Below are 27,130 nucleotides of genomic sequence, written 5' to 3'. Positions count from 1 at the left end.
TGCATCTAGTCATCTTAGTGCTTACTGTACAAACTGAAATAAAGGCCAAATCTAAAATATGGTGAGAAAAGAGAAAGAAGCCAGAACACACCACATCACAGTTTCTTACATTTTGGGATGTGTTTTTTTCAAACATCAGAATAATTAACTAAAAGCCCTTAAAAAGTCACATATCAACCTGACTATGGGTTCAGTGAAAGAATGTCAGCCTGCGCATACATGTTTAGTTTTATTATTTGCACATACATACAGCAGCATATAGATGTGACAGGAGATGGTTACAACCTGTAGCCTTATAACATTCTAAAATGGTAGATCTACACAAAATGACACATTAAAAACAAAAGTAGGTCATTCTTTAAAACGACCTTTGCTGGTGGGTTTCAGGACAGATCTGAGGCTGAGATCTGGAGCAGGGTTTCTCTGTTGCTATGGTGTGTGAGTTTGTCCACCACATAGCACACTTTCTTCACACTGTAGCCAACCTCCTTTTCTAACTCCGTAGACAGTGGGAATCATTTAAGCAAATATTGCTTTATTGATATCTCCATCTGTTTCAGGCGAAGCCTGGTGGGTCATGAGGACTCAGCTGATGGATCCTGGTCTCGGCTCTGGTTGGGACAGTCGGTTGGAGCGTCCTCTCTGGACAACAAGTTGTTTTTCCGGAGGTGGCAGGCCTGCTGGTAGGGCGGGTGGATGGGGGGCTGGGTGGGAGGGGTGTACTGGTACTGTTTACCAGCATCCAGCTAAGAACAGAAAACATCAGAGCAATTTATCACACAATGAACCTTTCATATTGTGTAATTCTAGAGCTGTCAGTGAAGGTTATAATGCTAAATGCAGCCTCCATTTACAGCTCACTATTGATTAAACTTTTTAGGAGTGATTGAGTGAATGTGGTCTGTGTGTTTAACCTGCAGAGGGTAGGTTCTGTCCGAGTCAAAGGCACTGAGGTCCCCACAAGCCAGGAAAGGCACTATGACACGGTTTGGACCCTCTAATTGGTTAAAATCCACATCTGAGGAACAGACAGCCAAATCAGACTGAACCAGGAGCATCACAGAATAACTACTGTAGACAGACTGAACTGTGTTTTACCACTTATACAAACAATCAGAGATCTGCACAATGACAGAAAAATATGAGGTAAGGGGGAAATTTTAAGTCTGTAGTTACCATAGGAGTGATCCAGCAGAGGGTTGGACATGTTGGGGACATAACCTTCAGGAGGCTGGTAATTCTGACAGACCACAAACGCCTCTGTACAGACACAACAAAACGACAGAGAGATTTATCTCTAAATCAGTGGTTCTCAACCATTTTTGAACAAACGCCCCCTCACCTCATCGTGAGCCTCCAGCCCCCACCCTCACCCCCCTTCAAAAAACGGGGCTATTAACATGCCTAATGATGAAGATGGTAATATTATTGTTAATAATAATTCATTTTAGTGTTAATAATAGTTGTCTAAGTATTGGAAATGTTTATGAATAGCCTAATGTAGTCTATGTTTAAGGAAAAACATCAAGTAGTTAGGCTATTGTGCTGAAATGCTGCCAGGTCTATGGAACATTGTCCGTGATCAAATTCATTGTAAATTAATTTTTTTAATGTGTAGCAGACCTACACCTATACATTTATTTAGTTATTCATTCATTCATTCATTCCTGGCGTTCAGACTCAAATGCTGCTTGAACAGACAGTTGTCTCTTCATGATTATTAGACTTTAGTCTAGTTTAGATTTAACTCCCTTTACCATATAAACGCTAGTTATAAATGGCATGTGTGCAGTAGACCTCCCCTGTCCTCCAATACAAGAGATAGGAGACCAAGCACCACCCACAGGAATAAACGTCACATCCCAATACGAATCAAAACAAACAGATAGCAAATAGGCCGGCCAGTACCACTGCTGGCATATAGCTCAGTAGGTTACACTACGGGCTACAATGCAGAAGATGAAGGTTTGTATTCCAGCAAAAGCGGTGATTTTTTTTCCTGCAGAGTTTCAAACGGGGAAGCACCAGTAGGGAAATCCTCCATTGGGGATACATTGGATATAGATACTTATACATTTTGATAACAGTGACTAACGCCCCTGATTTGTGCCTGAGTGCCCCCTATTCAGCTTTCCCATTCAAAATGTCCCCCAACGTTGCCCAAACGCCCCCTGGGGGACAGTACCACCCCCGTTGAGAAAACTACTACTCTAGATCAAAACCAGAACAGCTTTTTTAAAGCAATGTTTCCCAATGAATTGTTTAGTTATTTGAGGACACTCTTTTCAAAAAATGGAAAACCATTGCCTCTTTGAATTATGTTAAGAGTAATGTTGGTCATGATGTTTCTGCTGATTTTTACTGCCATTTCTGCATAATCTCATCACCATCTCATTTCAAAGAGACATGTTTGGAAAATCATGGTGTGATTATTGTTAACAAATATAGTATACATGTTACATATCCAGTACACGTCAGCATAACTTTGAAGGACACAAAAAATGCCTGTAGATGGAGTTACAGGTTTGTTTTTTCCATCTCGAGGGTTCCATGGTGAGCTAAACAGTGTCTCCTGTGACCGAATCTTTGGGAATATTAAATCAAGTTTGTTTCATTTGTATAAAAGCAGAAGTGTAAATTCACATATTTTGGTTTTAGTGAGAATAATGAATTTCTTGCCTTAACTAATGGGCTGCAACTTCTTATGTTTCTGCAGGAAAAACAATAAGAGGATGTCCAAAAATGTGAAGTTACTCCTTCAAGTGAAATTCTTATAAGACATTTTTTAATGGAGTCTTATTACTATAGGGGAGGTGGGGTTTGTCTACCATCTGAGCCATGTGTTTGGTTTACTTTGACAGCTCACCAATGCTGGAGTTTCTGCTGCTGCGAGGTTTAGCACAGGTGACCCCGCTGAAGAAGATCTTCAGCTGAGAGTAAAGCAGTGTCACATCCTTCCCCCTGAAGATCTGACATACAAAGGACAGCTAGGGGTTAATACAGTCTGTTTATGACCCACAATGCACCAGTGTACTCCAGTACACCTCTGAAAGGAATGTTTAAAGGGTTAGTTGGATTGTTTGATGAAAGGTTGTATGAGAATCTTATCCATAGTCAGTGTGTTGTTTCTAGCAGATGGTACTTAGAACAAGAGGAGTAGAACTGTGAAATTTTACCAGCCTTACAAGTCAATTCAATTACAATGCAGATGTTACAATCAAATTGACTTGTAAAGCTGGTAAAATTTCACACAATTACTTGTTACAACTGTTGCACTTTGTCATGCAAAGTAGTTTCTAAATACAGGTAAAAGGGAGATGAGCTTTCCCAGACTGGTTACCATAAATGATTACATGAAGTCATGTGCAGTAATATAGAATGTTAATGGAGCAATACTATGAAATGCTTCAAGAACAATTGTGCATTTCAACTGTTGACAATTGGCAATTTTACCTCACAGAACTACCGCTGTTGTGATCAGATAAGTTGTTTTTGTTCTTGTGTGACTGTTGGTGTTTTAAAGGGTTAGTCTGGAACGACTACATAATGAATGCCAACTACTGGAATATCAGATAATACTTACCCATTGTATTAGCGGCTATGGACAAGTTAACACACAAGTAACAGTGGAAATTATTTTTCAGAGACTATTATGAGTGGCAGGATGTGTCTCTGGAAAGTCACTCCAAAAACAACCATTTATTGACTGATTAGAACATCATGCTTCTTGTGATATTTTTCTAATGGTTCAGTGACTAAATAATTCCTAATATATTGAACTCACTTTGGCCACGAACGTTCCACCAGGTTTCAGGACGTGTGTAGTGATGTTTAAGGCCTGCGAGAGAAAGAAAGAGGGAGAGAGAGACAGGTCAGTGTGAATAATCACAGCACATCAGGTAAAACACAATCACACCTGTGTACTCACAGCCAATAGAAGCTGAGCCTGAATGTATTCGTCCACATCATGAAGTCCCGTTACTATGGAAACAAAATAGGTTGTAAATCAGACAGCTGAATAAAAACAAAAACATGAGATCAAGTGAAAACAAGTAGAAAGGAAACATCTCACCGTCTGGAGCGCCATCACACACCACCAGGTCGGCCGGCTGACCCTCAAAGTGTCGGATGATTTCCTGAGCCGTCGACACCTGAGCAGGCAGATGACAATGGAGGTCATGATTTTAAGTCAGTGCAGATTGATATGTTTAATATAAAGAGGATGCACAGATGGACATAATCAAACAATACTAAATCCTGTACAGATTAGGAGGAAAAGCGAGTGTTCCTCTGCAGTCTAAGTAAGAAGAGGTGTAATTTTGCACATGGTCACCTTGGTGATGTCTCCCTGAATCTGAGTGACTCCTGGTAGAGGAGCCATGGCCTGCAGGTCCACAGCCACAATCTTCACCTCCTCACCCCCCTCACCCTTTTCAACCTTCTCCTCCCGACCTCTGAGTGGAAACACAAAGACATTTTTATAGTGGAGGAAGAAGTATTCCGATCCTTTACTTAAGTTCTAATTCTGCATGTTTATGCTTTGTCTTCCTCTACACATCACTGATAAGACTGATATCTGGGCCAATAATGATAAAATAATAAGAGCGTTCTTTTGTTGGAATTGTTAAAGTATTACTTTTTTTTTTTTTTTTTTTACATTTCCTAAAAATCTTCTATATCACACTGCATTTGATGTCCCATGAGATCGTTTTGTGATTTTCCAAACTCACATGTATGATGTTTTCTTGAGTTGCATACTTGCAGTATTTAAATTTTCATTGTTTGTTTTATTTGGTTCCCTGTTGATAGGGTTAAATCTAACCCCATTTAACAAGATCACATTAACATTACTTGTGACTTTTTCACTACAATGACACATTAGAGCAAAGTGGGCCTTTCAGGAAGGGGATAGTCTCCCATGGTTCCTCTTTTTACAGGAAACATGTAACATGTTGCAAAAGAAAATATCATTCTTCAACGTATTTCCCTGGTTCTTCAATGTAAAAATTACATTTCATAGTTGTACATGTTTAAGGCTAAGATGATCTGAATTACTTTTCTGTTGGGTAGTTTAATCTAAATGACTGCGTCATTTTATACAAGATCTAACAAGTTTGTTAGCATTACTGTCCCAGAATTGCATTCCTGAAAAAAATTAACTTTTCATGAGCTCCAGCTAATCCAACAGGATTTTAAAGAATTTAATTTGTTTTTGAAGATTTTTCAATTCAACAGGTAAAGGTAAAATTAATTGTTCAGTTTATCACAATTATCCAAAATGTACATATTATGGACATGTGATTTTTACTGGACTGAAGGGGATGAAAACTGTAATTTGACGAGTAAAACTGTCAGAAAAGTAATAGTGCTTATACTTATTGTTTATATCTCACCGCTGCTTATATTAAGCAACGGCTTATGATGGAACTTGCAAAACATTTCTTTGTCACAGGATATAAAATCACAAAAATGTACCAATTTAACAAAATGTTATTACATTTCAGCTGTGTTGTTTTTACTTAGATGAATATTCACATAAAGGAGACAAGGCTGAAACTCACCTGAGCTTCCGACTCAGGACCTGACTCCAGCTGCCAGGAGCTGCACACAAATCCACAGCTCTATTCACACCTGGAGGGGAAAGACACAAGGGAGAAACAAGACAAATTAGACAGATCACAAGACAAAAAAAGACTATAACACAGTTTATTTGACTCATCATTTATTCAGTTATTAAAAAGTGCCGTACAAAGTACACATCACTTCAGGGTGTCGTAACAGCTTTTAATTCTTTATTTGGGAGACAGAAGTCAATTTTAAAGGTCACTGTAATGTCTATTTTTACTTAAAAGGTGCAAATATGTATCACTCTAAGAATTTGTAACCAATTAGGTATGATTTCCCTCACTGAGACATGCATATATGGAATCAGTCATAAGCACTGATGGTCTGGGTTGCATCTTAACCCTACAGTTCATAATGGGAAACTAAAAAAGATGTCCCCCAGTTCTGTCTGAGAACATGTCAAGGGCTGAAAGCTCATTTAGATACACTACCGTACACATCAGACTCAAATATGCTGAGTTTTACCTGTGAACAAGTTAAACTCGTGATCGAGCTGCAGCAGCTTGAAGGCACTCCTCGCCCTCCAGCCTTCCTCTTTGGCCAGACGGTAATAAATGTCCCTTTTGTCTTTGGAAGAGCGACCCATCCTGATCCTTTTGACAGTCCAAACACACACACAGAGTAAAGGAATTCTTTGTTACGCAGGGTATTTTATCTGATATTTGCAACAGTGGAATTTTCTACAATGCCATCAAACGCAGGTTCAATCTTACGAATAAAAATAAAACTGGTTGACCACAGCTTTAGGTGATTTTTGTTCAATTCATTTTTATATTATCTTAAATTTGAGTTTAGCGCAAATCGGTCATAACAAGTAATATTTGGTTTGTGGTCTATTGCATGCATGATTAAAGAAAATCCCACACGTGTTTGTGTGATTACTCTTTAATACTGTAATTTACTGTACTGTAAGAACGTCTGAATGGTGCCAGTTAGCATGTCTGTAGCTAGCCGTTATTGTTAAAGTGCAGACCATAATGCGTTTCTGAACTTATTGTCAGACGCTAAGTCATTCATTTAAGTCTACATAAATTCAACACTTGTGAAACAACTGTATAAATCCCGTGTTAAACAAAAAAGTATTACTATTTTCACTCACTGTTAAATGATGTTCACGTGTTGTTCCGGTGTTTACGGTGGAAGGACTCCTGTACTTAGCTGACCCCACAGCGCCTGTTCAAAATTCACTGTCGATTTCTATTTACAAACCAAACTTTCGTTTCTTTTGTGCACTCATCTTTTCCGCACTTCACCAGTACATTAAAGTGGTATCAAAATATACAGAACAGACGAAAATAATGTTTTTCTTTACATATGACTGTATTGCGTGTGATTCTCATCAGGCCCATTCAGGGCCGCTACTAATGTTAGTGAAGATCACAGAAGACAGTTACAGGGGTGATGTTGGATTTGTTGGATTAGAAAAAAAAATCTCCAAAATCTCCACAACACATTCAACTGAAGGCTGGATCACAAAGCGTCTAAGAGGCATAGATAAGACCGTATCCCATAATTTGGCATCTCAATGGCAAAAACAACATAGCACGACACTTACCCGTGAAGTCATATCCGACTATAAAACAACGAACTGAAAAATCCTATATCGTTATTTCGTGTTATTTTTTGGTCTATATGACTACAGTCTTGTCTACACATTCCACGGCCATGTATATGTATATATGGCTTAGAGTCTGGTTTCGACCAACTCTATATGTAAAGTGTCATGAGATAACTTTTGTTATGATTTAGTGCTATATAAATAAAATTTGATTTGATGTATATGAAATCTTTATTCGTTTTATGGCTTGTAGATGAGGGACCAGACGTGACGTCAGAGGAATTGTAGTCGCTCAGCTGATTATTTGCCGCCAAAAGACTCAAAGCACAAAGTGAAACCTGTCTACAGAGATCAGTCCTGTCTTTACAAAAGGCTGGTTTTAGCACAGAGGCTGTCTGCACTTGAATATGGAATATGATGGACATTGATACAAAGGCAGCTGAGATAAAGGAAGAAAAATGCAAAGAATACACTGCAAAAACCTAAATCTTACCCAGTGTATTTTTCTCATTTCTAGTCAAAATATTTCATCACACTTAAAATAAAACATAATCACATAAAGAGTAACTTGTGAGATAGAAGAACTTATTTTTAGACAAGAGATCTTGAAAATCTTATTTCAAGAAATCTTCCAAGATAATTTTCACTTGTTCCATTGGCTTTTTTTTTTTTTTTTTGCTTAATTCAGGTCACAAATATGCTCTAATTGCACAGGTCGTCCTGGAAAAATACATGTGAATAAATCAGTTGAGGTTATACAAGTATTATGACACTCGAACAGGCAAACCATAAGTAGCAAGAAGCAGGTTTGACCCATCAAAGATAAATGGTCTGTATTAAAGAATGAAAATAAAGGTTCTATTTATAATAATTATTCATGATCTCAGTCTGTTGTGTTTTATGTCTACAACACTGAACAAAACTATCAACGCATCACATTCATGTTTGCTTCATTTTTTTTTGGGGCTTAAATAAAGATATGAACCTGTTTCTATGTACACAGACATATTCCTCTCCAAGATGAACTAGACAGCATCATTATTCCACAGATGGACATTAGGGCTGTTCACAAGAAAATGTCAAATACAAATGAAACTGGTGGATCAAGTTTTTAAGTGGTCTTGGTTTAATATATTTTCCCGTCATCTTAAATTGGAGTTCACAATTAACATTTGGTTTGTGATGTTTTTGAAATACTCCGAATGAAAAGAAAGTCCCTTCTTTGAATTTATACTGAGTAGAATCATAGAATAACACTTTGATGCTGCCAATTTGTGTAGACCATGGTTCTGAAGTCCACATCTTCATGCTTTTTTGAGCTTGTCTGACACCAACATTAATTTTAAGACTAGACAAATTTAACCCAAACAACTGTGTAACTGTGTAAAATTAAAGCACAAAAGCTTTTACTCACTATTTGCTGTTCTGTTACATGTTACACATGTTCTGGTGTTGATGGCAGGACCCATGTACGAAGGTGTCCCCCACAGCACCAGCTCAAAATTCACCATTACCACTTACACATTTTCATTTAGATTTCAAAGGCGAATAATCTTGTTTATAATTGCTGTATGTTAAAAAAAAACAAAAATCACGTGCTGAGGTTCATTTTTAACTGGTCCTCATCTCTATCTTCACAAAATCCTCTTCATTTCTAACCAACTTTATTTGTATTCATGGCGGCAAAACTGTCTGAACCTGACTTGATTATTTGGCACGAAGATAGTAGTGAAAAAAATCACATACACAAGCTTATATACAAAAACTTTTAATGTGAAAAATCTTGTACGAAAATACTTTTCCCTTTCAAAAACTTATATTTTACATCAAAAAGTCACAAGTTTCAACTCCTTAACCCCACTTCTGTAATTCTCTGTTCACAGGAACAAAAACAAATGAAAAAAAAAAGTTGGAAATAAATATCCACAGGAAGATCCAAGGAATATTACGAAATAAATAACACAAATGTACAAAAATGTACAAATAAAAATCAGACATTTAAAATAGAAAAGTGAATGTTTGCATTGACTGTGCATTTAACATAATGCTTTCAGGACGTCTCAATTTCCAGTACTGCCTCATAACAAGACAGAGCGTCACACAGAAATAAACATGTATGTTCCTTAAACTATCAAAACTAAAAGAATCACAGCCGATATAATTTGAGGCCCTGGATGATGCAAGAAACATTTTACAGATCTTAATTTAGAAAACAAGTCTTGTTTTCCCTCCGGGTTGTCAGTACTGAAAACCTGAGTCAGCAGTAAAATCTGAGTCAAATTTACATGGTTCATCAGATCTGGTCTCATTGTAGGTTTGGTAAGAAAAGGTTTAGGTGTGTTTGTGCCCCTTCATCCTCCAGAACCGACCCACAGTGTCATGGTTTCAAAGTCAAGGCACTCCAAATCAGTAATGCCATCCTCAGCTGTAGTACTCTGCCATGTAATCCATTTTAAAGTCCATTTTAGTGTCTCATTATTTGACGCTGTGCAGACCAGTCACAGGTCCTCCTGGCTTGAGGATGATGAGGAGGAAGAGGAGGCTGTGATGGTGTGGAGCATGATGTTACCATTTTCTGTTTGCTGCTCATCACTCCCCAAAACCCAAGGATGAAGAAGGATCTGCTCCAGGGTTGGCCGTTCAGATGGCTGTTGGCTCAGACACCAACAAATCAGCTGCTGGCACTCTGTAACACACACACACACAAGCAGGAAATTATGTCACACTACAGCAAAACAGAACACTGTTATTGGTAACGTAGGTGGGGCAGGTGTTGAATAACAATAACATAACATACTGCTTTTTTTCTTTAATCATCAGCAGAAAATTTTAAGCAAATCATGAAATCATTACTTAAAACAATTACAGACATCGTAGGAATTAAGCCATTTACTTAAGAAAACATGTTTCCACATTCACCAAATCAGTAGCTTGCTAAAATGCCAAGATCATTTCATTGAGTGACTTATGATGTGTCACAGAAAAGGTTTCTACTGGCTAAAACCTAATGTGTGTGAACGTAACAGTGAACGTAACAGACTTATCAGCATAAATATTCCGACTCTAGATAGGGGTTTACATCGACCGCACAGTTTTATAATTCAGGGCCAATTATTCCAGTGATTTAGCTTCAGTGGTGCATCCTCTCACTAACCTGCAGAGACTTGACCTCTGAAGCTGATGCACCCCCTCAGGATTTCCTCGTCTTGTTCAAATGGGACGTCCCCACAGACCATGTCATACAGCAGTACACCCAGAGACCAGACAGTGGCTGTACGGCCATGATACCTCCGGAGCCGGATCCACTCTGGAGGACTATACACTCGAGTACCTGACGAGATAGGAGTGGAAGGGTTTAACAAACCTGCCCTGTCATCTATTCAGAGTTCAGAAATTTTTATTTTTTATTTATTTAACCAGGTTGGTCCCATCGAGATAGGGTTCTCTTTTTCAAGGGAGACCCAGCCAAGACAGCAGCAGCACAGTCACATAATTATAGTTTACAAATGCTAACTGCTAAACAAGGCTAACAGTAATTTACGGCTGGTGCAGTACAATGATTACTGTCAATAACCATGAGAAGCTGTGGTGATAAAATGCCATCAGCAGAAAAATCAAAATGTCCACACATTTTAAAAACATCACCAGTTTTTAACTCCTAGTATTTCTCACATATACACTTACCCCTACTCCCAAGGTATAAAAACTCTTGGTGTTTTTCAGTAGTATACTCCTAATCCTGTATTATTACCCCTTATTATGATGATTACACATGACAAATATCACCAAACTAACCATCAAATTCAGTGTAGGCAGAGTCTTTGAGGATGGCCCCGGAGCCAAAGTCGATAAGTTTGAGCTGTTCTGTCCTCAGATCCACCAGCAGGTTCTCGTCTTTGATATCTCTGTGGACTACGCCGCAGCTGAAGCAGTGCTGCACCGCCTGCAGCACCTGCAGGAAGAAGCCACGCGCCACCGCCTCACCCAGCATGCCGCGTTCTGTGATATAATCGAACAGGTCCTGAGCCGGATCAGGACGCTCCATCACCATCAACCAGCCATCCGGGCGCTCCCACCAGTCCAGCAGCTGCACCACACCACCAAAGGTTCCGCCCACTTTCTTCAATAGCACAATCTCTAAAGGAACAACGCCATTGGTCTGAGGAAGTAAAAGTATCAGTTCATTAGTACTTAAGTTAGAACAGAATTATCTTTATTAAAATGATGTCAATATGTGTGTTACATTCAGAAGCAAATCTGATTTTAATCTGCTTGAGCTCAAATCAAAATGAGGGACATTGGCCAAAGCATATAAATGCTGTGTAGTCCTTGTAGCCCCCCCCCCCCATTACTAATTAACTTCATGTATAATCGCCATTTATCATATATAACAATGTATTGTATGAAGAAGCAGAATTTTTTCAAAGAATTATGATTATGTTTCTTCTTCGTGGTGTTGAGTGCAGTAGTTTAGCTCTACTTTCAAAATACACACTTGTATGTATATTAAAAACATTTGAATATGTAAGAATTTGCGTTATATGTCAATGGTTAAGCACCGTCTATTGCGACCATACACAAGAGGTGCTGTATATATAAAAGTTCAAATAAAGTCGCAAATAAAAAGAAAAGTATGATATATGAACAGAGGTTTTACCACAGATCATCATTTAGAACCAGTGTTAACATTTCAGTCTGACACCCAGGTGGCACAGAGATTTATTTTAAACTGTAAAATACAATAAATACAAGTTAATTAAATTGTTATAGATTTTTATTATTTGAAACAATCTGATTACTAGGTTTATAATCTATTAATGTATTATTTTGCCTGGAAACTGTATAGTACCCATAGATATTAAGCTGACATTGAAAAAAAGGAAAATATCAAATACTTTGTTGTCAGTTTTCTGTCAGAAATGGTTTTAAATTGACAGAGGATGACTGATTTCATGTCTATTTAATACAGTATCTGATTACACATCATGCAAAGTAGTTCAAGTAGCACAAAGTTTTTCAATAAGGTTATGGTAAGTCATTCTCACCAGAGATCCCCACTCCGTCACTCGATCCTTGCACACGTGTTTCACCGCTACCTGCAAAACCATCCACATAAAAGATATTAAATATATGATATAGCAGGAAAATGCAACAGTTAAAACACTGATATGGAAAAAACTGAATTTGTGTTAATATGGGCTGAAAGAAGAGCAGCATACATTTCCACTTTCTTTGTGTAAACAATCACCACATGCCACACAGCACCAACTGTGTCAAGGTACAGAAGTGGTGCCAAAAACTGGAAGTACAGTTAAAAGCTGCACCCTTCAAAATAAAAGCACAATGAAGCTATAATGTATAAATATAAACCTGCTGTCTTCAGCTCTGATAATATCAAGACAGTCATTAGGCGACAGCACACACTGAAAAAACACTTTATTAACTGAAATAAAAACAAACCAAAGCTTTGAAAAACGTGAAGCACAATCAACGTTGTGTACCTTTGTACAATACATGCCCTATAATAAACTATCATTTTCAATCATAGTTCCGAGTCCTGCCCTTTGCTGGTTCTATAAATTATAGCTTTTCACATGGTGACTGAAAAATTACTATTATATTTATTTTAAAAAAATACTAAAAGTATCTACGCGATCTGAAAGACTAATGTAAAAATAATGGAAATTGTAAAAATTGAATGCTGACAAAAGGACAAACATCAATGTACTCTTAAATGTCTGTAGGTTCTCATTTGCCCAGGTCATCGTTCTTCTTGGTAGTTCCTCTCAGTTCAACTGGACTGGTTAACTCTTTTGAAAACATATCATCTCTCATCTAAGAGACTTCTTCACTTCTAATAACTAGTGGGAGAAAGTGGACTTATAAACCTGCAGGGGGAGTGGTCTATGTGGGTGTTACTCCCAACTCATGTGTTAGGGTCATAGAGGGGTTGGAGTAGGGTCATTGGTGGGTATTGAGTATGAGTTTCAGGGTCGTTGACCACATGGGTGGGTCACTGTCCAAATCCAGGCGGGGGGGGGGGGGGGGGGGGGGGTTCAGGGAAGGATTTTCTGCAGTTCATCTTTACAAGGAAAGAGGACACTCCTTCATGGACAGCAATATCAGAATATTGGCCAGAGATGACAAATAGTGTGAGATTAGAGTCAAAAAAGCCATTTTCGTGAAAGTGGAAAATCCTTCCCTGGTGGTCACTACTTATCAAAAACACCACTTTAATAACATTCCCAAACAGTTTTCAACCAACAACCTTCCACACCTGAAACCAACTAATATATCATGGACAATCCCATATAATTAACTGTATCAATAATAGTAAATAGGGCAGCTTTAGCTAACATAGCTAGTATCCTGCTGTAGTCCCCGGCCTGATGACAAAAGACACCATAAAAAAACAAAATATTATTTTAACAAATAGTTTAAATAGGAGGAGTTGAAGCTTTGGTGGAACATAGCTGAAAACAATGTTACAATGAGAGAATCTAGTTGAACAATATAAAACAGTCTAATTTAGAGATCAGTCAATGTCAAAAATAAAGTTAAAGAATAAATGGATATAGTATAAAGTTGTAAAGTTTGACAAAGTTAGAAAGAGTTAAAGCTAAAAAAGTTTATAGTAGAGTTTGGCTAGGGTTAAAATTTCAAATACATGCAGAAATCAGTTGAAATAGAAAAATAGAAATAACTACTAAAATAATTATTTGTTTCAGCTCTGCAAAAAATATTAGCACTACACTTTGGGATGTTCGAGAATACGTTTAGCGGGTTAGGCTTTTATTTCTAAGATCCGGAGGCGGAAACGCTGCTGTGTGTTTGTGCTCTTTGTAATTTGAACACAGACGCACCGCGGCCATGTGCCGGGACCAAAACAAAGCCTGTCCCGCTCTTACCGGCAGACCGTCGGAGAGACGAACAGCCGAGTAGACGGTGCCAAACCCTCCACTGCCGAGCACCGAGTCCAGCCGGTACAGTTTATCAAAAGGCTGCTTTTCCACTTTGGCTGAAAAAAAAAAACAACAGAAAAAGGTCAAAATAATAAGAGACTCGTGATTAGAGTACAGACCATGTGAGGCGGTGAAAAAAAAAACAAACCGCCTCATTTTCCGCGTGACCTCGTTTTACACTTTATATGTTGTCATTTGGTTGAACGGCTAATTATATGAACACGTTTGGAAAATAAAAAACGGTCTAAAACTGGGATTAAACAACCGAAAACACACCAGCAAGTGTCCTAAAATGACTCCTGTTGTTCTGGGGTCGGCGGTTTAAAAATGGAGGGCACGAGCCCGTCCCCAAAACAAACACAACATTTATTGATTAGAGAAAGGCCGCTGTTTAAACTCCAGCCAAGCTAACCATGTCTGGTGTATTAACATGATTTAGAAAAGGAACAAGATTGGAATATGGCCTTTTTAATTTTAAATCACATTTTTATTAACAAAAGACGAAAACATTGACATTTTGAACGAAACGCAGCTCTTCGGTGAGCACATATTGGTTTGTTTACAGTGTAAATAGCTAGCTAACATGATCCAAACCCCATACAGACACTCCCATTGTCTAGTTTATATCGTTAAATTAAGTGAATTTAAAGCCAATCTAAATTACATCAAAGACGTTTCAGTAAGATTAGGAGTTACTTTAGAGGTTATAAAGGTAAGGTATGTTAAGTAAAGGGAAGGTAATCTGGTCCCAGAGTTTATTGGGTCACAGAAACACGCTTTAACACCGGCTTGACCTCTTTATTTACCTTGCTGCTGCAGCTGGAGCTTCGCCGGTAGATCCATGCTAGGCGAGATGTAAGAAAAAGAGCCCACCTTAGAGAGCAGCATAGTGCTCCAGAGGACCCCTAAACCCACCCGAAAATGTGTCCAAAACAGGCGCTAGAGTTAAAAAGCGCATCTCACGGAAGAATTAAGAAAAAACGCGGTGAAACGCAGTAAGTATCTGTGCCATATCCACATAAACACACACTGCCCGCCTGCGCCGCTCCACTCCGCCGCTGCAACTGTTTAAACCACAGCCACCTCACACACTCACACCGGATAGATCCTTCCGCCTGACCGTATATCAACATTAAAAAAAACATAAAAATCCCACCAATTCCCAAACAAAGTGACATACCATAAAATGCTATCGCAGTAAGTTGGACCCGCTCATGGTAATTTTCCTCTCTTCAAAACAAAAATAAGGATGGAAATCAAATAGGAAACGCGTGGACTACTTTAACGTAGTAAGTAGCGAATGGGGACGCGGATCAGAGAACAGAAGTGCGCCTTTGTGTTATCAGTAATCAGCCTAATTAACATGGAGCCAAAATGAGCTCAGCACAGAGTGGCTCAGGTTGTTTTTTTTTGTTTTTTTTAGATTTCAAAGAAAATTAATGCGTGAGACACTTTAAGTAGAAGTATGTGGATTAATGAAAAGCGTCCTTCACTCTTTGTCAGTTTGTTCTGTTTTAACACCAGTTAAAATGTTTTTGTGGCGACTACCCAATTAATGTTTTTCTTTCCTAAGTGGTTTTTCACCATTGTCCTCTGTATTTTGGATTTTTCAATGAAAAACAAGTATTTTTCTAGATTTGATTGAGTGATCGTGTAGATGTTCAGAACTTTGTTTGTTACCAGAACAGAGAAACTGAGGAAAAAGTGAGTTTAAAGAAATATATATATCATTAACCTATAAAGACCCATTGCTACTTTTGTGGCAGTTCTCAAATGATTTTTTCTCTCTATTTATCTTTTCTTGAGTGATTTATTACCATTTATTTTAATATCATCCTCTCTGTTTTGCATTTTTTTCAGTGGAAATCAATTAGTTTCCTATATTTAATTTACTGACCACGTACTGTAATCATTATGCTGAGATTCCATTTGAGGATTATTATTTCAAAAAGAGAAAACTGAAGAAAGAGTGACTTTTTCAGATTTTGCTCTGAAAACCAATTTCTCATTTATCCAGAATATAATCCAGAACTGAGCTACAGCATATTTTCTTTACATTTCTAAATCTGCCATATTGATCACCATTTCATACCTCACGTTTGAACAAAAAAATATTGATTCATGCTTGTTTAAGTTGACCCACTGAACGTCTAAATGGGTCATATCTGATGCTGCTGAAAAAACTGAGAAATTGTATTTTACCCAAATTATTTAAATATATTAATAGGGTAGTGGGTAAAAAGTTGTTAAACATTTTAGATCAGTGGATGCTTTTGGTCACAGCTGACTGTTTAGGTCTTTGATGGTTAAAAGAATGTTCATAATTGCAGTTTATCAGATCATTATGGTTTTCAAATATATGGAAATATTCATCACTGATTTTATTCAAACACAAAAGTGTGTAAATATTATCACCAGAAAGAACCTCATGACAAAGCAAAGCAAGTAGTCATTGTGCACAAATATGGTCACTGTAAGTGGTTTAGGTTTACATTCTGTCAGTGGTCCTCAGCTGATCTCACCTTGTGACCCACATTTTCCCATGCCTATCAAGTTGCAACCCAATTTTATAGAAATTCAAACCAAGCAAATTGATTCTTGAAAAATAGGACATGAAACACATTTTTAACCAGCTTTTTTCTAAAAAAAAAAAAAAAGAAAAAAGAAAAAAAAAACGTCTTCTCTTCATTGTATTCAGAGAATGGCTCTAATAATAAACTGACTGTAAATCACAGGTTCATTTATACACAAAAGAATTAGGGTAAAAAAAAAAACAGTTTTTACTTTATACACATTATTAAGTGAAAACGGTGTGTGTTTCAGTTCTTACTGACATTTCAATTTTTATATTTTGGTTGTGACATTTCACACACTTGTGTTTTAGTTCCTTTTTATTGTCACTGTCTCATATATACACTACAACTTCCCCTATAAATGGCTGTATAAATTTAGCCATCTTACAGACAAATATCTGCAATTCCATGACAACAGCTAATTATATGTTTTTGGCACATGTCTGTCATAATAAAAGCATGATGTTATATAGCAATTAAGCAATACACAATTAAAAAGCTTTTTTGACCACACATTTAGTGACTCATTTAAAATGAATCTGTGACCCACTTTTGGGTCAGAAAGCTGGGCCAATGTAATGTTCTTAGATTCATATTACTGCTGTGTTTATGTATCTGATGCATTTTCCTGCTTGTAGATGTTAAAGACTGAACTCATTTCACCTACTTTGTGTGATGTATGCTGTTAACTAGAAGCACTCGGAGAGCGCAGACTTCCGCCAAGGCTGATCAGTGGCCCCCCCCGTGGGCCCCCCCACGCCAAGGAGGTTATGTTTTTGCCAGGGTTTGTTTGTTTGTCTGTCTGTCTATTTGTCTGTCCGTTAGTGTGCAACATAACTCAAAAAGTTATGGACAGATTTTGATGAAATTTTCAGGGTTTGTTGGAAATGGGCCCCCCCGTGGGCCCGCCCACCCCCGATCACCACCAAAATTTAATCATTTCTTCCTTATCCCATTTCCAACAAACCCTGAAAATTTCATCAAAATCTGTCCATAACTTTTTGAGTTATGTTGCACACTAACGGACAGACAAACAGACAAACAAACAAACAAACCCTGGCAAAAACATAACCTCCTTGGCGGAGGTAACTAGTTTAATCTAGAGCATTGTCTCAAAAGATCATATTGTGTGTAGCATCGCTGTGGTGTGAGAAGAACATATCACTGAAAAAATGTACTTTTTAGAGCTAAGTAAAACAGATGGTTTCAGCTTTTTGACACGATTTTTCAGTTATGATTCAATAGGGGTTTTAAAGGCTGTGTCTTGTCATGATGGCAAAGGGTTACAACATTTAACAGAATGTCTTCTGTTGATCACAAACATGCAAAAATAATCCTTTTCACTGGACAGGAAGGGGATAAAAACATGAAAAGTAACACTGGCAGACAAATATGTTGGAGTAAACAGCACTGGCCTCTGAGATGTAGTGAAGTATAAGTATAGAGCTGCCTAAAAGTATTACTATTCAATTAAAAGTATCACACCAAAGTCTTTACCTAAGGGCAGCACTTGAGTAAAAGTATTTTACATTCCACCTTAACTATTTGTAATGTATAATGCATTACATCTTTCATGTTGTGAACTATTTAGAGCCCATCTTTGATTATATACAGTAAGTGACCTAACCGTCGACTGACAATGACCAAGTGATTGAATTACTGAATTAGTGAACAAAGTGTCATCGAATCTTTGACATTTATTTATTTATTTAAAGCAATCTGTGTTTAAAAAGGTGCTGCAAGTTTTATTTAATCCATAAAGACCCAAACATCCACTGGCGACCAAAATCAGTTACACATACAAATATATACATATACATGTATATATACATATATACAATACATGTAAATAATTGGTGTAAAATGCACTTTGTCATCTTTTCATGGTCATCAGATATGACCCATTTGGACATTCAGAGGCCCTGTAGTAACCGTGGAAACACCATCATCTTGTACAACATTGATTCACCGGTAAAACCCATGGAGTTTGACAAATGACAGTGGATGGAGACACTTTATGTTCAGTTAATGATTTATTTTACTGAAAAAGTCACGTTTTCTTCATTCTCCCCTGTTTCTGATATAATAACCCTAAATTTTAATCTGAGCTTTTATGAACATCTACATGATCAGTAATTAAATATAGGGAAATAAGTGATTTTCACTGGAAAAATGCAAAATACAGAGCATGATATTACAATGAATGGTAATATATCACTTAAGAATGGTTAAAAATAAAGAAATTTAATTTGGGAACTGTTACAAAAGTAGCACTGGGTCTTTATTTTAATTTATTTAATTATCCATTTCTAACACAGGATACAAAATAAAGGAGGGACACAAACATTTCATTTATTCCTTGATGAACAGTCCAGCAGTCTGAAATGGAGCAGTATTTCTGGTTCTTCACTGTGGATTTGGGTCAGATCTGAGGTTGAAAGTCTGCTAGTTTGATAAAAATAGAGTTTGCAAAGTATAACTGATCTCTAGATCGACAGTATTTATCAGAAGGGTCACTGCATTATCTTTTGATCTGTGCATGATGGGATTTGAGAGACAAAGAGGACAAAATATCATCAAAGTTACACATGACGTGGGTAGGTCTCATTTGTGAGTTTGAACTTGCTACTTGTGTTTTGTCGTCATGTTCTTACATATTATACTCTGGTGTTTCCATTGATGCAGGCCTACATATGTCTTTATGATTGTTAACATTTGTCTGTTTTCCCATGGTACACAGGGATCATATCATCACCTGCAGCCACTCAGAAAGATCAAAGCAGCGTCGGCGTTCCCATAATCCCTCCAGTCTGCTCACAAACTGCTGGAGCCGATGGGATTGTTTTGACTGAGGAGGGAGCAGCCGCGTCACATGACTTGCTGTATTATGTCAGACTTACTGAGTCCAAATGTAGGTCAGTCCCCCACCCACCCTTCCACCCACTAACTGTAAATGAATGTAAAGAGACAGATGGATAAAGAGACCTGCTGGTGGTGTTCAAAGTGATCTGAGATAACCAACCTCTGCTACCTGTAGAGGTCAGATCAGTAAAGATACATGTATTAAGGAGGGGCTGTGAAGATGAATATTTGGACATAGGCAGACATTTTACTCTGTTATTTTTCTGACTTTTGAAAGAAACAATAATCTAATACACAGGTGTCAAACATGCAGGCTGGGGGCCAAATCCGGCCTGCCAAAGGGTCCAGTCCGGCCCTTGGGATGAATTTGTGAAATGCAAAAATTATACTAAGATATGAACAATTGGTTTAGTTCAGGTTCCACATTCAGACCAATTCAATTTCAAGTGGGCAGGACCAGTAAAATACTATCATAATAACATATGAATAATGACAACTCCAAATTTTTCTCTTTGTAAATGTAAATATTTTCATGTATTTACACTAAAACAAAGTATAATTTCGCAAAAAATGTGAATAACCTGAACAAATATGAACAACCTGAAATGTCTTAAGAGAAGTAAGTACAATTTTAACAAGATTCTGTCTGTTACTAAATGTTTTGTGTATTTGTAGATCCACTGTGATCTGTAAGTTATAATGTTCATGTGTAAATGATGAACTGAAGCATAATATTGTTAAAATTACACTTATTTTTTCAGTTCGTTCATGTTATTCACATCTTTTGAAAAGATAGTTTGTAGATGTAAACATTTTCATATTGTAAATTTACTTTTTTCGCTCTGAAACATTGAGAAAAGTTTGGAGTTGACATTATTTATCTATTATTATGTTATTATTTTACTGGTTCAGCCCACTGCAGATCAAATTTAGCTAAATGTGGCCCCTGAACTAAAATGACTTTGACACCCCTGATCTAATAGGAATGGTATTTTAGGCTTTTTTAGGACCTTACATTTGCCATGAGCATTCCTGCTGTATTGCCTTACTCACTGTTTGATATGAATGAGGGTGCTGCATTTTCAGCATGAATATGACTCTGTTCATTTGTCCTCTTCTATGTTTAGCTGCTTCTATTTTAAAGCTGTGAAACAACTGAGCCTCCCTATAGAGTAAACCGGCTTTGTACAGAGTCACTTCTCTCCAGCTCCTCTTCAAGGCTTTTGGAAACGCTTCAACTTCTCTTGGACTTTTCATGCGTGTCATGGACAGCGGTCATGTCGTTGTACAGCAGTAACTCAGAGAACAGCGACTATGATGGTGCAGATGAGGGGAGATGTCTGCCATGTTCTACTTCTGGGGTCATCTCAGCTAAGTTAACTGTTGTGGTTGGAGACACCCACTTCTCTGAGGAGAAGACGTTACTCATTCAGAGCTGTGACTATTTCCAAGCTCTTTATCGCTCTGGGATGAAGGAGTGTCGCCAAGAGGAAATCCACCTCCAGTGTCTGCGGGCTCAGGGCTTCCTGATCACCTTGGGTGTTTTACGAGGAGAAATGCCCATTCTGGATGGTGATGACATTGTTGAGGCCATTGAATGTGCTGCTTTCTTACAAGTGGCACCGCTTACCAAACACCTCATTAACCTCATTGACTCAGATAACTGTTTGCTCATGTATCACACCGCTGCAACCTTCGGTCTGATGGACCTTTACCACGCCGCTGCGCTGTTCATCAGAAACATGTACAGCGATCTGGAGGAAGAGCTCAGGAAAACGTTAGCGCCTGAGCTGATCTCCTACATAGAGTCTCTAGCCCCAAGTGTTTTTGTGGCTGTAGGTGCCCATGTGACCTGCGGAGTTGACAAAACCGTACACGCTGCCTCCAGAACAGTCTGTTACTTGGATGAAGCTGGAAATAACTGGAATGTTTTGACAGATCTTCCACTAGAGGCCAGTACCTCTCTGGCTGGAGTGACAGTTTTGGATAATAAACTCTACATCATCGGTGGTGTTCATGGAATCCACAAAGAAGTCGTGGACACTTCTTTTTGCTACAGTGTTGAAAACAACAGCTGGAGCCAAATTGCTAGTCCCGCTCAGCTGCGGTACAACTTCAGCCTCGTGGGCGTTGACAGTCGTCTTTACGCCATTGGAGGAGAGTATGAGCGGATCATGATGTCGTCCGTTGAAACTTATGATGTTGAAACTGGGAGGTGGGCTTTTGTGGCTCACCTGCCTCGACCTGCAGCTGGAGTGGCTTGCACCAAAGCCATGGGTCGGATCTTTGTATGTTTATGGAAACCAATGGACACTACGGATATCTATGAATATGTTTTAGGGAAAAACACGTGGCAGCTGGTGACGACACTGATCAGGCAGCAGAGTTATGGCCACTGTATGGTTGGACACAAAGACAATCTGTACATCATGAGAAACGGACCCTCAGATGACTTCCTGAGATGCTTGATGGACTGTTACAATCTGACCTCAGGCCAGTGGTCATCTCTACCAGGACACTTTGCTAACAGTAAAGGTTCACTCTTCACTTCTGTGGTGAGAGGTGACACAGCGTTGACATTAAACAGAAGCATGACCCTTGAGTACACCATAGAGTGTAAAACTTGGAAGCCCCGACGACAGATGAAAGGTTTCCCCAGAAGTGGATCTGTGTGGACTTTTCTGCTCAGATTGCCCGAAGCTCTCATGCTTCAGTAGTGGCCCAACATTGTAAAATCCATCAGACTTTTCACATTTATAGGCTTATTTTCTTCAAAAATTTTCTTCTGTAAATGTAAAAAAAAAGTGTGCACACTGAAAAAGTGTCAAAGGTTCAGTGCGTAATGTTTGCTAGCAACTAGTGGTGAAATTGCAGATTGCAAATAACTGAATTCCCTGTTCCTCACTCTAGTATTGGCTATAAAAAAAAACAAAAGAAAGAAGAAGTCTGTCCTGAGCAACTGACCTTATCCCTGTGCAGATAGATATGAACAGCTGATTCCATGGAAAAGAACAAAACAACACATCATATTGTGATTATACACTAAAAAATAATAATGAATATTATTCTTGTTTTCAGTTAGATCTTCCTTAATTACTGAACTTGTAAGATAGAATTAGGAAGAATATTCACTGACTTTAATCTTCTGGAAGTTAATTGTAACATAATAGTAAATAGTCAGAATGTGACATAATGGTTAATAGTTGGATTGTAAAGCAGTTTATTTACATTACAAAATCTACTGTTTGAGGTGTGCATATAGGATTTTAAAGTGGAAAAATACTAGAACTGTGAAAATATAATTAAAATCTGAACAAAATATGCCATTCTTACTGAAAATATTTTTTATTTTATACATTTTTTTAATCTTACTGAGAATTTTCTAAATGAATTGATTGAAGCTGCAGGTTGCATTTCAGTTTAAGAGCCCTTGTGATCTTAAGCTTCCATGGACCTTTAGTAGACCACATATGAGAACCTAGAGCTTTAAGTGCATCATGGGAGTTTTAGTTACCTTTTTTTTTTTTTTTTTTTTTTTATTATTATTATTATTAAATGACCACACAAACACACATACAGTACTTGTATTTTTGACTTTTTTAATCAAATCTATTCCTTAGGCAGTTGTTCATCTTTTGGAATATTTGACATATACTGTCAGTCTCTACCATTTGTATAGGTTCTCTTACAGCAGGAACCAGTTGATGTCTGAGACAGTTGCTATGACAGGGCATTTACATAGCTTTTTCTCGCGCTGTTTTAGCTGTAAATCTGTTTTATCTTATGTAGCCAGTGTATTTCTCAGTGCTTCAGTATTTGTTCTCACACAGAGCTTCTGTTTCTGTTTCCTGTTGGCACTGAGTGATGATGATGATGATGGAGAATGGAGAGAGGAGCGGGGCTAAACGACAGGCAGAGCCAGGCACCGGGGAAGGGCAGCTGGGCTGGATGCCAGCAGCAGGCAGCGATGCTAAATCAGACCCAGAAGAGAGAGTAAAGCCAGGGTCAGGCCAGGACACGATGCACAGGCTGGCGTCCCCTGTAACCTCTGGGTGAAAAGCAGTAACCAGAGCTTTGACTCAGTGAAAAGTATCTGTCTGTGGTGGTTAATCAGGTTAGGATGGGTGAGTCTGCTGTCTGACTGCAAACCATTCAGACACGACATTCAGTTTAATACGATTAAACTGCACTGCTTCACTTTTTATTTGGTCAGAGACTATAGGTTGGATTATTTTAAGGCTTAAAGTAAAATAATTCTATTTAACATGTTTTAAATTTGCATTAGCTTCATGTTTATTCCCATGAACAAGATATAATTTAAATGTAATAAAGCAACTGTGGGCCAGGATTTAGAGTGGGCTGTTGACAAACGGCAAGTTTGACAGTTAGGTCTCCGTCACTTTTTGAAATTGCAATCATTCCTGCAAAAATGAGGTACTTCTCTCTTCTTTTGTATGGTTTGTGAAAATATAGTCTGTTTACCTTTTTATGTTGTTAAACTAATTTAGTGGTCAATTAGCACAGAAACAGATAGAGTCTACAGGTCTGGATAAATATGAGAAAAAGAAAGAGAATATGGAAAAATGTTTGTTTACGGACAATGCCCATAATGCGTTTTCTAAAGCATAAAACAAATTTATAATTTCTACAGATAAAGTGGTCTGAATTTTTTTTCATAGCCAGTAAAATGAAAAGAAAAAAAAGAAGTATAGTTCACAACTGAATACACACTTTTAGGACTGACCACCACAATGCTTAAACACCTGGTTGACTAAATGTTCAATTTATTCAGATAATGATTTGCTTAACCCATAAAGACCCAGTGCTACTTTTATGGCTGTTCCCAAATGATTTTTCTCTCTATTTTTAACTTTTCTTAAGTGATTTATCACCATTTATTCTAATAATATGATCAGTATTTTGCATTCTTAAGTGAAAATCAGGTATTTTTCTACATTTAATTTACTGATCAAGATTGATGTCCATAAAAACTTAAAGCTGAGGATTATTATATTAAAAACAGAGAAATTGAAGGGAAAAGTGACTTTTCAGTAAACTATATCATTACCTGAACATAAAATCAATTGTTTCCATCCACTGTTGTTGATCAAACTCCATGGGTTTTACTGATGAATCAGTGTTGTAGAAAATGATGGTGTTTTCATGTACATTACAAACGTCTAAATGGGTCATATCTGATGACCATGAAAAGATGATGAACTACATTCTTCACAGGATTAGTGGATCAACAGTTATTTAACTTTTTATATCAGTAAATGATTTTGGTTGCCAGTGGTTGTTTGGGTCTTTATGGGTTAAATATGATCTGAAAATCTACATAAAAGTCTAATAATAACAACAACAACAATAATAATAATAATAATAATAATAATAATAATAATAATAATAATAATAATAATAATAATAATAATAATAATAATAATAATGCACAGCTTGTAGCATAACTTTTCAGCACATTATTCTAGAAAACATTTGGGTCAGTCTCACCTCACCACAGTCTCTGAGTAAATTAATGTCATATTTAATGAAGGTTTTGTACTTTGTGGTTTCCCTTTGGCTCTGCGTAACCCTGGTCAAGTTCTCATCTCACATGTTGGATTTTGCCCAAATAGGACATGAAGTGACTGTTTGACTCACCTACCTTTTTGCCTATCTTTCTTTCTTTCTTTCTTTCTTTCTTTCTTTCTTTCTTTCTTTCTTTCTTTCTTTCTTTCTTTCTTTCTTTCTTTCTTTCTTTCTTTTTTCCAGGAAAGTCTTTCAACAATAACAGATGATTCAATTTCATAAAAAAACAACAACATGAACACACACGCTGATAACATGCGAGCGTCTTTGTTTTGATGGCAGGCTGAGGTCAGAGAGGTGACGATGGCAGGTTATGATCTGCGTGTTTACATGCAGTGTGTTTTTATTCACACAACGCTGCATAGGAAGTAGGTCACTGTAAATAAAGCCCCTCCACACACATGAACTGCTGGTCTGAGGGGATGATGTCATTGCTGTCGTATTGTCGACCCTGATCCTCACCCTGACCTCTCTGACATACAGTACAGTTGTCTCTCACGGCATCTTTCATCGGCTTTAGAGGAAAATTTTCTTGTGTGTTTTTTTTTTTTTTTTCTCATCTTTCCAAACCACATCTTCTGGTGAAAGTAAAAGAACAACATACAAGATAGAGTGAACAGGTCCTTTATGAAGTATTTAAAAAGCACTGAGGAGTGGTAACAGCTCCAGTAAATAGCAATTTTACCCTCTGGTCTTGTGTCAAATCATACAATATATCAACATTATACTTAATTTTCTCATAGATTAACCCATCAAGACCCTGTGCTGCTTTTGTGGCAATTATTTTGTAACCTTTCTTAGGTGATTTATCAACATTTCTTATAATGTTATCTTCTGATATTTACATTTTTAAAGTGAAAATATTGTATTTTCCTTGATTTTATTTGTTAATAATGTAGATGTTCAATAAAGCTCAGAAAAAAATTGAGGGTGATTGTCAGAAATATAGAAAACTGAGGAAAAAGTCACTTCATCAGCAAATCTATCATTAACTGAACATAAACCCAGTTTCTCCATCCACTGTCATTGATCCAACATCATGTGTTTTACTGATGAATCAATGTTGTAGAAGATGACGGTGTTTCCGTGTTCACTACAGAGCCTCTGAACGTCCAAATGGGTCATATCTGATAACCATGAAAAGATGACAAACTCTATTTTACATCAATTATTTACATGTATTGATAGGATAAGTGGATCAACAGTTAAACAGTTAACAGTTAGCAATTTAAAAGGATGTTTAAAACTAAGGTATTCAATAAACATAAAATATTAGGATAAAGTACGCCAATTTTCAATATGAATCTAAGATTTTGCTTAGGTTATATTATTTGTTTTATCTATATTATTGTTTAAAACTGTGCCATCTTGTTATCTTGTTTTGTTTCTGCAACTTTCCTTCTTGTAAATAGGGTAGGCATAAATAAGCTGTTGCTTCAGCCTACACCTTTTCGCCCATGTTTAATATAGAAATCCAAACTGTATGTATGTATCGTCTTTTGTTAAATGGATGAATAAATTACTACTACTACTATTACTAACAGTTATTAACATTTTCAATAGATGGTTTTGGTCACCAGTGGCTGTTTGGCTCTTTATGTGTTAAATACATATAATTCAATCACATCATCAGTGAGACTAGCAGGTTGTGCCTATTAGTGCTCATTAGCTTATTATTCGTGAACTGCTCCATTAAGAACAGTTCAACAAGGAACAAGTGAGTATTTTCCCAAGTCTGAACTAAGAAGTAAAGACATTCATCCATCAGGAGATAAATCCCACCACTCACCAATGACTCCTTACAGATTCAACACTGAGCCCAGTGTTCAGACGTTCAGCTTTCAGCATCTCTGAGGGGAAAAACAGCCTGTTTATAGACTGCAGAGTGACGTAACATGAAGTTGCTCTTCTTTAAACAAACTTATCATTAAGGATTAGGAGCAATGACGATCACTGACGTTAAT

General features: G+C 37.4%; 3 protein-coding genes across 6 annotated transcripts; 1 reads left to right on the top strand and 2 right to left on the bottom strand.

Moving 5' to 3' along the window:
* Positions 1-131: 131 nt before the first annotated feature.
* Positions 132-27,052, bottom strand: ftsj1 (FtsJ RNA 2'-O-methyltransferase 1). Of its 3 annotated transcripts, XM_030135921.1 has the most exons (12): positions 27,046-27,052; positions 25,852-25,854; positions 6,091-6,218; positions 5,562-5,631; positions 4,334-4,454; positions 4,073-4,151; positions 3,929-3,981; positions 3,785-3,838; positions 2,867-2,969; positions 1,177-1,260; positions 915-1,018; positions 132-746 (listed from the first exon to the last, which is right to left on the bottom strand). In XM_030135921.1, exons 3-12 carry the CDS (start codon positions 6,209-6,211, stop codon positions 576-578), a joined length of 960 nt encoding a protein of 319 aa, XP_029991781.1. In that variant the 5' UTR covers positions 6,212-6,218; positions 25,852-25,854; positions 27,046-27,052; the 3' UTR covers positions 132-575. The 3 variants fall into 3 exon arrangements, with proteins under 3 accessions (XP_029991781.1, XP_029991780.1, XP_029991779.1); XM_030135920.1 differs by lacking the exons at positions 25,852-25,854; positions 27,046-27,052 and adding an exon at positions 6,725-6,827; XM_030135919.1 differs by lacking the exons at positions 25,852-25,854; positions 27,046-27,052 and adding an exon at positions 6,725-6,773 and having other exon boundaries at positions 6,091-6,221.
* On the bottom strand, positions 8,936-15,216 carry LOC115420567 (serine/threonine-protein kinase pim-3-like). 2 transcript variants are annotated; one of them, XM_030135917.1, is made up of 6 exons: positions 14,952-15,216; positions 14,092-14,201; positions 12,229-12,279; positions 10,979-11,342; positions 10,338-10,514; positions 8,936-9,869 (listed from the first exon to the last, which is right to left on the bottom strand). In XM_030135917.1, the coding sequence occupies exons 1-6, from the start codon at positions 15,031-15,033 to the stop codon at positions 9,682-9,684; spliced, it is 972 nt and encodes a 323-aa protein (XP_029991777.1). In that variant the 5' UTR covers positions 15,034-15,216; the 3' UTR covers positions 8,936-9,681. The 2 variants fall into 2 exon arrangements, with proteins under 2 accessions (XP_029991777.1, XP_029991778.1); XM_030135918.1 differs by having other exon boundaries at positions 14,092-14,203; positions 14,957-15,216.
* kbtbd13b (kelch repeat and BTB domain containing 13b) lies at positions 19,668-22,427 on the top strand. Its single transcript, XM_030135916.1, has 2 exons — positions 19,668-19,757; positions 20,708-22,427. Exon 2 carries the CDS (start codon positions 20,858-20,860, stop codon positions 22,295-22,297), a length of 1,440 nt encoding a protein of 479 aa, XP_029991776.1. The 5' UTR covers positions 19,668-19,757; positions 20,708-20,857; the 3' UTR covers positions 22,298-22,427.
* Positions 27,053-27,130: the final 78 nt, after the last annotated feature.

This window comes from Sphaeramia orbicularis, chromosome 6 (assembly GCF_902148855.1).
Source record: "Sphaeramia orbicularis chromosome 6, fSphaOr1.1, whole genome shotgun sequence".
NCBI lineage: Eukaryota > Metazoa > Chordata > Actinopteri > Kurtiformes > Apogonidae > Sphaeramia > Sphaeramia orbicularis.
This window is presented reverse-complemented; position numbering and strand designations above follow the sequence as displayed.

Excerpts from the sequence above, each read along its gene's own strand:
- LOC115420567 (XM_030135917.1), bottom strand. The coding sequence starts at position 15,033 with ATGCTGCTCTCTAAGGTGGGCTCTTTTTCTTACATCTCGCCTAGCATG. Across the intron at positions 12,280-14,091 it reads GTCTCTCCGACGGTCTGCCG|GTAGCGGTGAAACACGTGTG; the intron begins GTAAGAGCGGGA and ends ATGGTTTTGCAG. Across the intron at positions 11,343-12,228 it reads TGACGGAGTGGGGATCTCTG|ACCAATGGCGTTGTTCCTTT; the intron begins GTGAGAATGACT and ends TTACTTCCTCAG.
- kbtbd13b (XM_030135916.1), top strand. The coding sequence starts at position 20,858 with ATGTCGTTGTACAGCAGTAACTCAGAGAACAGCGACTATGATGGTGCA.
- ftsj1 (XM_030135921.1), bottom strand. The coding sequence starts at position 6,211 with ATGGGTCGCTCTTCCAAAGACAAAAGGGACATTTATTACCGTCTGGCC. Across the intron at positions 4,152-4,333 it reads TTCAGGGAGACATCACCAAG|GTGTCGACGGCTCAGGAAAT; the intron begins GTGACCATGTGC and ends CTGCCTGCTCAG. Across the intron at positions 3,982-4,072 it reads GTGTGATGGCGCTCCAGACG|TAACGGGACTTCATGATGTG; the intron begins GTGAGATGTTTC and ends TTGTTTCCATAG.